We start from the raw sequence: 14,532 nt of genomic DNA on the forward strand, positions 1-14,532 counted from the left end.
AGAGGAGTTTGTTGGGGAGGAATATTCCTGAGCTCCATTTATTTTCCTTTTTTTTTTATCAAAATGAACGCTGGGAAGTATTTTTATTGTATTTATTTGATGATTTGATGATCAGTTCTTGTTACAACAGGTGTTTTTCTAATAGCAGTAACAATAAAAGGCTCTGGTTTAGTGATGACTCAAATCTTCCCTGCTGCTCCTGTCAGGGAGGGAATGGAACAACAAAGAATGGAAGATCCAGGGTGATGTTTTCCCATCCTGGTTTTTGATCCGTGTAAAATATCTGATATTTATATAATGACAGAAGTTCTGTCAATGGGCTCTGGCAGCTGAGAGGCAGAAATTCTGCATTTCCATCTCCTGGCCACAACAGCCAAACCTGCCATGGGGGAAGCTGGGCTGGATGAAGGCTTTAATTCAGATTTCAAAGCTTTTTTAGCACTTTCAAGCCTCTCCTCTGGAAAAGAGAAGTGAAGAAGGAGCTCATTAGGGCTGAAAATCTTCCTGTGTTCTCAGGGAAGTGATGCTCCGCTCTGGTATTTGCAGCAATTTGAATAACAAGTGGTGAGCCCTTGAGAAACAGCCCTGGAATATTGAGAAATAATTTGAGTAATTGGCCCTGCATTGCCTGAGCAGCAGGAATTGCACGATCCTGGCCATTGTCTTTGGGATTGAAGGAAGGAATCAATTGTCTTCAACAGCTTTTGTAGAACAAAAACCTGGACTTTTTGTATTCTTACATAATGTTGCTCCTGAAAAAATGTAAGTTTAATTCAGGTCTCCCATTACTTTCAAAGCATGAGCCTTTAAATTTATGTATTTTTAAGTATGGAAGAGAAACATACATTAAATAACACACTTTTAATCAACTTTTGTATTTGATAACCTTCTGCCTTCTCCTCCTGATCACTCTGGTGATTTCTTTGACTCACCCTCCAGTCTGGACATTTTAATTACCCTTTTTGAGCAAGGAGAAAAGCCCAGAGATCTAAAGTCCTGCTCAGCACTTGAAAAAAAAAAATTAATGGGAATAAAAGAGACAGAGAAAAGGGTGGAAATCCTGACAGGAGATGATGCAGCTTTGGGGCAGAAAGGGAAAATAATTGCTTTGGAGCCAGCTGAGATTAAATGACTTTGATCTGCCACCCTTCAGAGCAGCAGGGACTGTCACCTCCAGGGTGACATTGGGGCTGGCCATGGGTCACTCCTTGGAGGACAAACCCTGTGGGAGATTTTTTTTCCTCATCCCCCATGTTCTTTTCCCATAAAATGCAATAAAATTCCTGCAGCTGCTGCTGGGAGCACTGGGGACCACAGTGTGGAATTAATGCCCTGCTCTGGTGATGTCCCTGGTGGTAGCAAAGCCATGACTCAATTAGCAGGGCTGGGAGAGATTTCCTGGCACCTGAAATGCCAAGTGACCTTGCAGCTGCCTCTGCTTTTATATCCAATCATTATTTTACACCCTGTCCCCTCCAAACAGGGCCCAAGGTCAGCCCTGCCAGCTCCCAGGGGGACATTTGGAGCTGAAAAGGCAATTTCTGAGCAGTTAATGTTGGTTTTCCATCTGGCTCTGCTGATTTTTAGCTCGTGGGGGGGGAACAGAAATGCAAGGAAGGCGTTTCACAGGTGGGGACATCTCACAGTGCTGCAGGTCCGTGACATTTTTCACCCCAATTTCAAATCTGTGGCACTCAGGGACATGGTTTGGGCCGGATGAGCCTGAAGGTGTTTCCCAGCTTGGGTAATTGTGTGATTTGTGTCCTTTTTGTGTCCCCAGCACCCTGTGGGGGCCACCTGACATCACCCAGTGGAACCATCCTGTCCCCAGGCTGGCCTGGCTTCTACAAGGACTCGCTGAGCTGTGCCTGGGTCATCGAGGCACAGCCAGGCTACCCCATCAAGATCACCTTTGACAGGTGCTCACCCCCAAAATCCCCTGGGTCTGGGGGCTTTTGGGGGTCCCAAGGTGCAGCCAAGAGAAGGGAATGAGCTGCTCCATGCCAGAGGTTCTTGTTCTCCCCTTTTTTTATTTATGAGCTCCTGGCAGGGAATTAAAACTCACAATGGGAAAGGGAAGGTGGGAATGGTTCTGTCTGAACCACCCCTGCTCGTTTTTGGGGTGTTTTAGGCACATTTTTGGGGGTGTTTTAGACACGTTTTTGGGGGTGTTTTAGACACATTTTTAGGGGTGTTTTGGACAAGTTTTTGGGGGTGTTTTAGACACATTTTTGGGGGTATTTTGGACACGTTTTGGGGGGTGTTTTGGACACGCTTTTGGGGGTGTATTGGACACGTTTTTGGGGGCTGAGCTCCCACATGGGTGGGGGGAGCAGCAGGGAATGCTGGCTTGGCAATGCTGAGTTTATTTAGCTTTCCCTGGATTTGTTGTGCTCTGCTGGCTGTGAGGTTTGTTCAGGGAGCACAGGGATCTAGATGGATTTAGATCCAGATATCCTGAAAATCAGCTGCTGTTCGAATTCCTGGAATGCCCCAGAGAGGAGCTGCCACTGCCACCACTGCTGTGACATTTGGGGCTCTTTCAGCCCTGTTTCATTTCCTTCCTCAGCACCTGGGCAACATTCTAGGGCTGGAGAAGCTCCCACTCTGGTGGGGTGAAGAGGTATAGGATCCCAAAAAAAAAACCCCAAACACGAGTGGTGCCCTCAGTGAGACAGGCAGCAGAAAGGACCTGAAATGCCAAGACACCTTGCAGTTTGCGCTGCTTTTATATCCATTTATTATTTTTTAAAATATCCATTATTTATTTTACATTATTTTACACTCTGTCCCCTCCAAGCAGGGGACACTCCTACCCTCCTGCTGCTTCCAGGACTGAAATTAAGAGGAAGCAGCAGTGCTGGGGTTTCATTTTCCTCGTGTCCCTTCCAGGTTCAAGACAGAGGTGAATTATGACACGCTGGAGGTGCGGGACGGCCGCTCCTACTCCTCACCCCTGATTGGGGTCTACGATGGCACCCAGGTGCCCCAGTTCCTGATCAGCACCAGCAACCACCTCTACCTGCTGTTCACCACGGACAAGAGCCACTCTGACATCGGCTTCCAGATCCGATATGAAAGTAAGGGCACGTTCTCCGTGGGATTCCCTGAAATTCCCTGGGATTCCCTGCAATTCCCCAATCTCCAGCAGCACCACAACCTCACTCAGGACTCCCTGGGTTTCTCTTCCCATCGTGCCACAAGCTCACACTGCTCAAGGACTCAAGTGGAGAAGCAGTTGCTGTTTTTCTAGGCTTGAAACCCAGAGCTCCCACCATCCCAGGCTGCTCCAAGCCTGTCCAGGACACTCCCAGGGATGAGGCAGCCACAGCTCCTCTGGGAATTCCATCCTCCCACCTTCACAGAGGAGGATTCCTTCACAATATCCCACCCAAGTCTGCCCTTTTGCAATCTGAAGCCATTCTCCCTCTGGTGGGTTGTAAAAGTTATTTTTGTTTTAGCATCTGCAGAATATTCTTGATTTTAGGAGGCGGAGCTGGGCTCACAGAATCAAATATCCAGAGTTGGATGCCACAGGGATTGTGGAGTCCAGCTCCTGGCCCTGCACAGGACAGGCCCAAGAATCCCACACCAGTTCCTCTGTCCATTGCTTCCCTCCCTTGGGGGAATTCACTCTCTCCATCCCCTCATTTCAAGGATTTGCCTCTGTCCCTTTCCTCCTCTCACCTTTGGAATTTCCCTGTCTCCTTTTCCTCTTATCACTTTTGGGATTTTCTTCTCTCACTTCTGGGATTTTCCTCTCTCCATTTCATCTTCTCATTGTGGAGGAATTCCCTCTCTCCTTTCCTCATTTCTGGGATTTTCCTCTCTCCATCCTCTCATTTTTTGGATTTTTCTCTCTCCACCTCCTAATTTTTGGGTATTTTCCTCTCTCCACCTCCTTATTTTTGGGGATTTACCTCTCTCCATCCCCTCATTTTAGGGGTTTCCCTCTCTCCATCCTCTCATTTTCCAGAATTTTCCTCTCTCCATCCCCTCATTTTTGGGGATTTTCCTTTTCTCCACCCCCTCATTTTTGGTATTTTCCTCTCTCCATCCCTTCATATTTGGAGATTCTCCTCTCTCCATCCCCTCACTTTTGATCCTCTCTCCACCCCCTCATTTCTGTGAATTCCCCCTCTCCCTTCCACCCCCTGACTCTGGGGACATCCAGCAGTCTCCACAAGGATCCCACGGGAGTCCTGAGCTGCCCCTGAGCTCCTGACCCCCAGAGCTGTGCCCTGTGTCCCTGTGCTCTGTCCCCAGCTGTGAAGCTGCAGTCTGACCACTGCCTGGACCCAGGCATCCCTGTCAACGGGCAGCGCCACGGCCACGATTTCTACGTGGGGGCCCTGGTGACATTCAGCTGTGACCCTGGCTACACCCTGAGTGACAGTGAGGCCCTGGAGTGTGAGCCCAACTTCCAGTGGAGCCGGCCCCTGCCCAGCTGTGAGGGTGAGGAAACATCTGGTTGCACCTGCAGGATGTTCTTGATTTTAGGAGGCAGAGCTGAGTGTTAGAGTTGGACAAGAAGGTCTCAGAGATGTGTGTGCTTGGCAGTGTAATGGTTTTGAGAGCAAAAACAGTGTGAGACCTCAAGTTAGAAATATAATTTTAGTAGGAAAAAAGAGAAAAATAAAGGACATACAATAGTACAAAAGAAAAACCACTGACAGTCAGAATACAACACCCCATTAGTCAGGGTGGTGATAGCAGTGCAGATGAAATGCTCTTGTTGAAGCAGTGATGTTGTAGAAAGGTCTGGTAGCTCTGGAATCCAGTGGAAAGAAGGTACCTTGGTGTCCAAAATCTCAGTTTTTATCTTGGTGGGAAATGTTTGTCTCCTCCCCTGGGTGGAGCATCTCCCAGTGGGATGATGGAATTTTATCAGTCATGCACTGGGACTCAATGGCCATGAACAGGAGATATCTCCTGGAGGGAGGATGGGCTGTGGGAAGATAAAGATGATTGCCCCAGCTGGTTTAAAGATGGCCCATTAGCAGATAATGTGTGCCAGGAGATCAAGATCACTGCCACACCCAGTTTTAAACAATGGCCCATTAACAGGAGATAATTCCCACAGAGATAAGAATTACTGCCACACCCAGTTTTAAACAATGACCCATTAACAGGAGATATCTCCTGGAGGGAGGATGGGCTGTGGAAAGATAAAGATGATTGCCCCAGCTGGTCTAAAGATGGCCCATTAACAGGAGATATCTCTCACAGAGATAAGGGTCACTGACCCACCCAGTTTCACACTTTTGGGCACATCCTTACATTGTAACCTAGGACAGGCAGAAAGCTCTTTAAATGTAGAATTTGAAGAAGAAATAGACATAAAACAAGTTTTGATAAAGAAGAATTGCTGAGCCAGTCTTACTGGGTAACTAAGAAGGCAAAAGGTGTGTGGGTTAGAAGGGGGTTTTATGGCTTAGAGTGAAGGATAAACCCACCTCAAACAAAAGATATTTTTACCAAGCAAAAAGATTCCACAGTCAAGACTGCTGGTGTTGCAAATCGAAAAAAAGGTCTCAGAATTTTCCCAACTTCTAACTTCAACTGTAACACACTAACTCGTAGTGACTGGGGAATAGTAACATGAATATGGTAATGTTAGTAATGATAGGCTACAGGTAATAATAAAAGTATTGGTTGGTTGTTAAGTATCTAAAGTATATAATGCATTGTAACCAGAACTAGAGTGGCTTCAGACAAACCTACAGCTCACAGAATCAGAATATCCAGAGCTGAATCCCACAGGGATTGTAGAGTCCAACTCCTGGCCCTGCAAAGGAAACTCTGCCCAAAGAGCAGCTGGGAAGCTCCCAGTGGTATTTAATCCATGGATTTTGGTGGGTTGACCCATGGATTTTGTTAGTTTTTGACCAACAATACTCAATTTGATTTGTGTTGATCAACCTCTTCTGTTGGATTTTCCTGTGTTGGGTTTTGGTTTTCCTTTTTTCCTCTCAGCTTGTGAAAGATCCTGTATTACTGAACTCTTTCTCTCCTTTTATTTTTTTGGTTTTGTGTGTGTTTTAGCTCTCTGTGGGGGCTACATCCGTGGCTCCAGTGGCACCATCCTCTCCCCAGGATTCCCTGATTTTTATCCCAACAACTTGAACTGCACGTGGACAATAGAAACATCCCATGGGAAAGGTGAGACACCTTTGGAGAGAAACTTTTCCTTGTGGGATCCAAGAGTTCCTCTCAGGAATGGTGATTCCATTGTCCCTGGAAAAGATCAAGATTTTGATGTCACCTCTCCATCCTTTTAAAGTGGAGAAGGGAAAAATTATTTTTTATTTATCTCCTGTTCCTGTTAAAATCCTGCTGAAATTCAGGATGTGAATGGATCTAAATCCAGATATCCTGAAAATCATTCTCTGGGTCCTGTCCCTGTCACTATATCCACCCCTCCTGAGGGATTTGTGGAATTTGTCAGCTCCTTCCCTCCAAGATTTTTTGGGAACATCTCCCACATGGCCAAAGCACAAGTCCTGGAATTTCCCCAGCTGCTCCAACAATTATTTTCCTGTGACACTTTATGGACTCCCAGGCTGTACAAGTGGAGTTTAAAAGCAGCTTAATTTTAAAGGTATTTAAATGCCTAAAGAGAGACCATTATTTTTAATCTCACCGTTTCAGAGTGATTTCTCTCCACTCTAATTTGTTTTGCTGTTTCTTCTGCAGAGAATGGGGGGTGAAAAAAAAAAAAAAAAAAAAAAGCCCAGCTTTGTGTTTGCAGAGATGTTTTGTGCCACAGTAAATTGCAGACCAGAGCAAAGGTATAATTGGTAACAAATAATTTAAAATTAGTTTATAATTAGCCCTTTTTGCTATAGTTCCACAGCCCTTCAGTGCTGGAGGAGCCTTGTACACTCTGCTTGGAATTTTACCTTAAAAACCTGGAATTTAGGAATGTTCTGCAGGACAACTGAATTATTCTTGTGCTGGTTCCAGAGGGGTGATGTTATTTCTGCTCCTTAGGCTGGGTTTAGTAAAGCTCAGGGTATGAATTTGCTGTCAGAGGAGAATTAAAGTCATTTTGCATTTCCCACATCCCAGTTTTCAGGTCAGATCTCTGTTTTGTGCTTCTGGTAGGAATAACAAACATTTGGAAACTCTTGGAAGTTTCCTGTTTTTGTGGAATTTTGCAGCGGGGGGAAAGAGTGAGATTAAAATATTCTCCACAGAATGGATGTATAGAAGGAATTACCAAAGTCAGCCCTAAGCTTTGGGTCATAAAAATCCTTCTGGGACACTGAAGGGCAGTGAGGTGCTGCAGAGGGATAAAGATTGGGATGATCCCACAATTCCTTCGTTCCCAATCCCATGGGAAAAGCTCCTTGTTGGTTTCCAGCCAGGGAAGAGCTCTGTGTGAGCAGCAAACCTTCAGGAAGCACTTGGAGTGATCCAGGGGTAAATAAATGGAATATTCAGCTGGAGTTGGGTGTTGTGGGGTTGGATGTTGGATCTCCAGAGCTTCCCCTGATCTCCAGAAGTTAATAGGGAATGGGCAGTGAGGAGGAGGATTTATTGCAGGTTTCCTGCAGTTTCTTTGGGATGCTGCACTTTGGGAATGGTGGGATGCAGAGCCAGCCCTTGGGGTGGGAATTATTGGGTTAAATGAAATAACCTGGTCAAGCCAAGCAGGGATCTCCCCCAAAGCCCAGATTCCATCCCTGGCTTTGCCCAGGGCAGTCTGTGTCTCTCCAGAGGGGTCTGAGCCTGGATCAATCCCAATCCCACAAGAACAGAGGCTCAGGATCCTGCCCTGGGTGCCCCAAGAGCTGGGAGATCAGGATGGAAAAATCCATCTAAATGCAAAGAGGCTTTTTTATTGCTTGGCATCTCCCTGCCATGTTAACTCAGTGTGACAATGCTGTGACAGAGTTCCTGAGCTCAGACCCTGCCTGGCTCTGCTCTCACTGCCATTTTATGTTGATTTTTTTTTTTTTTAATATTTTATTTCCAAGCTGGAATTATTTTCCAGAGAATAAGTGTTTCTAATGGTGTTTGAATTCCAGCATGAAAAATCACCTCGCTGGAGGCTTCTGAAGTGCTTCCCATTGTGTGTCTGGAGGTGTGAAGGGGACTTTAAGTAATCCATTACTCCTCTCTGGCTCATTTACAAATGCAGCAAGGTCACAGCCTTCTCCCCAAACGGTTCAAATCGTTCAAATTGAATTTGGGAGGAAGAGGAAAAATACTTTTGCTGTGTTTGGCTGGGATTTCCGTGGCTGGAGCTGTTGTGGGGTTTATTTTGGACAAGAAAAGTGAATAAAAGCAGGGATTTTCTTGGATTAAGCTGGTCTAAGGGAAGATGTCCCTTCCCATGGTAGGGGGTGGCATCAGACAATTTTTAAGGTGGTTCCCACCCAAATATTTCCATAATTCTTTGATCCAGCCCATCATGGGCAGGTCCTTGCAGCTGCACCACTGACACACTTCTGCAAAAGCCTCCCTGACCTTGAGGCTGGGCTTCAATCCTGTTTTTCTAGGCAGGAATTCCTTCTGGAACATGCTTGTTTTCGAGCCCTCCAGCTCCAGCCTTGCTGCTCATGCTGTCCATTTAAAAGCCAACACTTCTGCAATAAAAGGCTCTCCTGGGCTGCTCCCTCAGCCACTGCTCCGTCCCCAGAGTGATTTCATGTCATCCCTGACAAAGGAATCAACATTCCCAGGGCTCTGAGCCTGGTACCACACTCAGAGTTTTGTCTTTTTATTGATTCCATTTCCACCCCAACACCCCCACCATCGATTTCATCGCCATCTCCCCCTGCTGCTGGCAGAACCGGGCGCTGAGCACTGACAACTCCCTCTGAAGACCCTCCCCCCGGTGGTTTCCCCCCACTCTGCAGGTGTGTTCTTCACCTTCCACACGTTCCACCTGGAGAATGGGCACGACTACCTGCTGCTGACGGAGAACGGGAGCTTCGTGCAGCCGCTGCAGCAGCTGACGGGCTCGCGGCTGCCGGCGCCGCTCGGCGCGGGGCTCTTCGGAAACTTCTCCGCCCAGATCCGCTTCATCTCCGACTTCTCCATGTCCTACGAGGGCTTCAACATCACCTTCTCAGGTGGGACCAGCTGCCCAAACCCTCTCAACCTTCTTTCTCTTCCTTCTTTCTTTCCTTCTTTCCCTCTCTCCTTTCCTCCCTTCTTTTTTTTACTTCTTTCTCTTCTCTCCTTTCTTTTCCTCTCTCCTTTCTTCTCCTCCTTTATTTTCCTCCCTTCTTTCCCTTCCTTCTTTCTTTTCCTCCCTTCTTTCCCTTCCTTCTTTCTTTTCCTTCTTTCTCTCCCTCTTTTCCCACCCTCCTTTCCCTTCCCTCCTTTCTTTCCTCTCTCCTTTCTTTTTTTCCTTTCTTTTCCTCCTTTCTTTTCCTCTTTCCCTTAATTCCCTTCCTTCTTTCTTTTCCTTCTTTCCCTCCCTTCTTTCTTTCCCTTCTTTCCCTTCTTTCTCTTCTTTTCCTTCCTTCTTCCTTTTCCTCCTTTCCCTCCCTCTTTTCCCACCCTCCTTTCCCTTCCTTCTTTCTTTTCCTTCTTTCCCTTCTTTCTTTTCCTCTCTCCTTTCTTTTCCTCCTTTCTTTCCCTTCTTTCCCTTCCTTCTTTCTTTTCCTTCTTCCTTTTCCTCCTTTCCCTCCCTCCTTACCCTTCCTTCTTTCTTTTACTTCTTTCCCTCCCTCCTTTCTTTCCCTCCCTTCCCTCCTTTCTTTCCCTCCCTCCTTTCTTTCCCTCCCTTCCCTCCCTTCTTTTCCTTCCCCTCTCTCCCTTTTTTCCCTCCCTCCTTTCCCTCCCTGGCAGTATCCCAGGCCAGGCTGGATGGTGTTTGGAGCAGCCTGGGACAGGGGAAGATGTCCCTGCCCTGACAGGGATGTCCCTTCTCACCTCAACCATTCCAGGATTTTAACACACCTGGCAAATCCCAGGTTGGGTTTCCATGATCCCACTGGCACTTCCAGGAAACTGGAAAATGCATTTTTCCCTGGCTGGGCTGGCTCAGTTGCTCTGCTGTGGTACCAGATGGGAGCCCCCTCCTGCTGCACCCAGCAGGGCTCTGAAGGATCCAGATTTTCCAAACTCCAGGAGCCAGGAGGAGGCTGAGGGGAACAATTCCTGCCCAGAGAAGTTCCAGAAATCCCATGCTGAGCTGTGCTTGCTAAACCATCACAGTGATGGTGGCTTTGAGCAGGTGTGGTGATCCAAAATGCAGATTTTTCAAAGGAAATCCTGATTTTCAGCAGTGATCAGTCAGAAGGAGTGTGGGGACTGGGAGAGGGACCCAAAAAAGGGACATTTGGCAGCCAGGGCAGCTCATGGCACTGGGGCAGCCTCTGGTTGAAGGACAGGAGATGTTTAACTGTGTCCTCTGATGATTCCCAAGTGCTCCCATTGCAGGGAATGCCAATCTTTGCTGCCTGAGTGCCCCAGGAGCCATTCCCTGCAGCAATCAGTGAAGGAAAGGAGCTTTTTTATTGCACTGGTGCTGTTCTTGCCTCTGTCCCTGTGTCCTTCCAGTCCTGAGCTGCCAGGGAAGGAGAGAAATTCCCATTTTTCCTGTGGAGCTTGGTCTGGCACCCTCCCTGACGGGCAGAGCTGTTGCCATAGATGCAGCTGAAACCTGGTTCCCAGTGCCTTTGTTCCTGGCCTCTGAAGTCAGGGATTTGCATGTGGAAACCAGTCAGAAAATTTCCAATTAACTCCTATTTTGATGAGGGGAAAATGACTTTTTGCCTTTCAAAAGCTCGCCTCTAATTATAACTCTCATTTTCAGTGTATTTCAAGGCTCCTTTCCTATCTTGGAAGGCAAAAATGGGAGTCAGTTCTATTTTTAGCTTTCTTTACATATATATATGTTAACATACAGGCTTTGGACTTGGAGATTTTGACAAAAACACCCTCACAAGAGTTTTCCTTCAAGCTGGTGTGGGGTCAGAGACATGAGTTTGGCTGTTGGCCAAAATCCTGCGTGACCTTTCTTGGAGCAGCAGCTTCAGTGTCCTCCTGCAGTCCCTGAGCAGCAGCATCCATTTGCAGGATTAGAAAGGGAGAGGCAGCAGAAATCCCACCCAAATCAACCCATCCTCTCTGGGCTGCAGCAGAGGGACAATGACAAATCCCCATGTGACAAAAACTGGGACCTGTTGCCTCTGGAGGTGACTGGAATCCAGGTGTTGGGGTGAGAGTAGGTGGAGGGTGAAATCCAGATTGGTTTTCATGGTTTAGAATCCTCATGGATTCACTGCAGCTGGATCAAGGCTCTTGGATCCTCATGTCCTTTCCAGGGAGGACAGAACCCCTGAGTTTTAGGTGGAGGGTGACATCCAGGTGGGTTTCCATGGTTTAGAATCCTCATGGATTCAGTGCAGCTGGATCAAGGCTCTTGGATCTTTTTGTCCTTTCCAGGGAGAACAGAACCTCTGAGTTTTAGGTTGGGGGTGAAATCCAGATGGGTTTTCATGGCTCAAACAGGATTCCATCCTCATGGATTCACTGCAGCTGGATCAAGGCTCTTGGATCCTCATGTCCTTTCCAGGAAGGACAGAGCCCCTGAGTTTTAGGTGGAGGGTGACGTCCAGGTGCGTTTCCATGGTTTAGAACACTCATGGATTCACTGGATCAAGGCTCAGAGCTCCCTTGGATCATCTCCAGTGAGGACAAAATCCAAATTTCCCCACTGCCAACCCATGTAATCCACTTACCCCCTGCAGAATACGACCTGGAGCCATGTGAGGAGCCGGAGGTGCCAGCCTACAGCATCAGGAAGGGGCTGCAGTTCGGCGTGGGGGACGTGCTGAGCTTCTCCTGCTTCCCTGGGTACCGGCTGGAGGGAGCAGCCAGGATCACCTGCCTGGGCGGGAGACGCCGGGTGTGGAGTTCGCCTCTGCCAAGGTGTGTTGGTAGGTGGTCATGTGCTTTCATTTCGCTTGGCTGGTCCTGCTGGGCTGCACTGCTGAGGTGGGCAGGGATGGAGGGGATGGGGGACATCCCCTGGGGTCAGTGGGAGATGTTCTTCAGGATGGATAGGTGGCATTCCCCTGGATGGGTAGGTGGCATCCCTGGGTGGGTAGGTGGCATCCCTGGGTGGGTGACATTCCCCAGGATGGATGGGTGACGTTCCCCAGGATGGAAGGGTGACATCCCTGGGATGGAAGGGTAATATCCCTGTGGTTAATGGGTGACATCCCTGGGATGGATGGGTGATGTCCCCTGGGGTGGGTGACGTTCCCCAGGTGGGTAGGTGGTATCTCTGGGTGGGTGACATTCCCCAGGATGGATGGGTGATGTCCCCTGGGGTGGGTGACATTCCCTGCGGTGGGTAGGTGGCATCCGTGGGTGGGTAGGTGGTATTTCTGGGTGGGTGACATTACCCAGGATGGACAGGTGACATTCCCCAGGATGAATAGGTGGCATCCCTGGGTGGGTAGGAGGCATCCCCTGGGGTGGGTGACATTCCCGAGGATGGAAGGGTGACATCCCTGTGGTTAATGGGTGACATCCCCTGGATGGATGGGTGATGTTCCCTGGGGTGGGTGACATTCCCCAGGATGGACAGGTGACATTCCCCAGATGGATAGGTGACATCCCTGTGGTTAATGGGTGGCATCCCCTGGATGGATGGGTGACATCCCTGGGATTAATGGGTGACATCCTCCAAAATGGATGGGTGACAATCCCTGGGATGGATGGGTGACATCTCTGAGGTAGATAGGTGACATTCCCAGGATGGACGGGTGACATTCCCCATTATGGATAGATGGCTGACATCCCTTAGATGGATGACATTCCCTGTATGGACAGGTGACATCCCTGGCACAGATGACATCCCTGGGACAAGTGACATCCTGGGATGGGATCACGGGTGATCTAGAGCAGGGATGGGTGGGAAGCAGCTGGAAGGAGTTTCCAGCCCTGCACGAGGGCTCAGTGCCCTCCCAGCTGGGCACAGGGGGGTGACAGTGACACACCCCCTGGAGGTGACAGTGACACATCCCCTGGAGGTGACAATGACATCCCAGCTGCCCCTGTGCCCCTGCCCCACCCCAGGCCAGTGATTCCAGAGCTGGTCTTCCCTTTTGTGGGTTTAAAGCATTCCCCTTGGAATTCCAGAGTAATTCCATGCTGTAATCTCCATATCCAGGCAAATCCCACCTTGTTATGGATGTGTCTGGGAAACCCCCCTGGCTCTGACCTCTCTCTTGCTCTCCACACGTTTCTCACACCTCCCACCTTTCCCTTCCTGACCACTGCAGGTCCTTTTTTAGCCCCTCCATCTGTTTTTAGCACTGATAAATCAATGAATCCGAGGGGAGAGGAGGGGAAGGATTGATCTGCAGCACAGAGCTGCCTCCTGGCTGCTGTTCCTGGTGGGGTGCAGAACCCTGACCTGGCAGGCATGGGGAGTGTGGCAGAACAGGGACACAAATTTGGGAGGAAGGAGGATGCTCCAGGCCTTGGGAAAAAGATGTCACAGTTTTGGGGTTTTTTTGATGTAGAATTTAAATAGGAAATCATTCCCAGCTCTGGTCACCTGAGGGATTCTTCAGCTCAGCCAGGGCAGGGCTCTCACCTGGAGGTTGTCCTGAGCTCTGGGTGAGCTTTGAGGACCAATGAAGGGCAAAACTCCCCACCAGAACCAGCTGCTGCCTCCTCCCTGTGCTCTGAACTTCCCAGCTCTGGGGCCTCACCCTGCTGGGACAGGAATAACAATCAGGCTGCAGATCAAGCTCATCAGGACAGTGAGAATCAAGGAAAAAAAATCATTTTCAGAGCTTTAAACTCAAACCTCAGACAGCTGCACTAAGTGGCTGCTGTTCCTGGCTGGGAATTAACAGCCTGGGTTTATCATAACAGGGCAAAGCCAGGACTGGTGGCCCAGAGCTTTGTGACAGGGTGACAGCTCTGTCAATGTCCCCACTGCCAGCTCAGATCTGCCTGCATGGGGATGCAAGTGAGAGTGACTCATTAAGATCACAGGAGATTTAATTGCTTTTCCAGACACTCTGTATTCTGCTGCTGTCCTGGAGATGGTCTTGGGAGATCTGAGAGTGGCTTTTGTTCCTTTGTCCCAGCCCTCTGGCCAGGACAGCTCCCTGAGATATCCCCAGCATCATCCTTGGGGATTCTGTGCCAAAATCCTGCTTTTCATCCATGGCAAGAGCAGAGCACAAAGTCACCTCCAAAGTGGCTCCTTCCTTAACCCTTTCCTGGATGAGCAGCAGAGCCAGGAGCTGCCCTGGGATAGTCCCTCAGCTCCAGGAGCTCAGAGACACGAGGTTTGATCCAAAAACTGCTCTGAGGGGGACTTTGCAGTGCTCTGCCTGTCCCCAGCCCCAGAGGAGCAGGCACAGCCAGTGTTTGACAGCAGAAAATCTTCCAGGGTAAACAGGCTGGGAAAACAGTGACTCACGGCTGGCTCGCGTGGGAGCTCGGCAAGAGGAACAGAAAATCCTCAGCATGGGGTTGTTCAGAGGCAGATCCACACAGATTTATACAGATTCCCGTGGGTTGATACAGAATTATACAGGT

General features: G+C 48.8%; 1 protein-coding gene across 1 annotated transcript in view; it reads left to right on the forward strand.

The window, feature by feature from the left end:
* CSMD2 (CUB and Sushi multiple domains 2) overlaps window positions 1–14,532 on the forward strand; it is a gene marked incomplete at its 3' end in the record, with an annotated part of 261,650 nt that overhangs the window by 160,838 nt on the left and 86,280 nt on the right. The window contains exons 17-22 of the mRNA XM_079325862.1: window positions 1,781–1,919; window positions 2,893–3,080; window positions 4,267–4,455; window positions 6,046–6,162; window positions 8,868–9,083; window positions 11,715–11,903. Coding sequence (XP_079181988.1) covers window positions 1,781–1,919; window positions 2,893–3,080; window positions 4,267–4,455; window positions 6,046–6,162; window positions 8,868–9,083; window positions 11,715–11,903 — 1,038 coding nt within the window. The remainder of the gene's footprint in view (window positions 1–1,780; window positions 1,920–2,892; window positions 3,081–4,266; window positions 4,456–6,045; window positions 6,163–8,867; window positions 9,084–11,714; window positions 11,904–14,532) is intronic.

The sequence above is a fragment of the Erithacus rubecula genome, assembly GCF_903797595.1.
Source record: "Erithacus rubecula genome assembly, chromosome: 23".
Lineage (NCBI taxonomy): Eukaryota > Metazoa > Chordata > Aves > Passeriformes > Muscicapidae > Erithacus > Erithacus rubecula.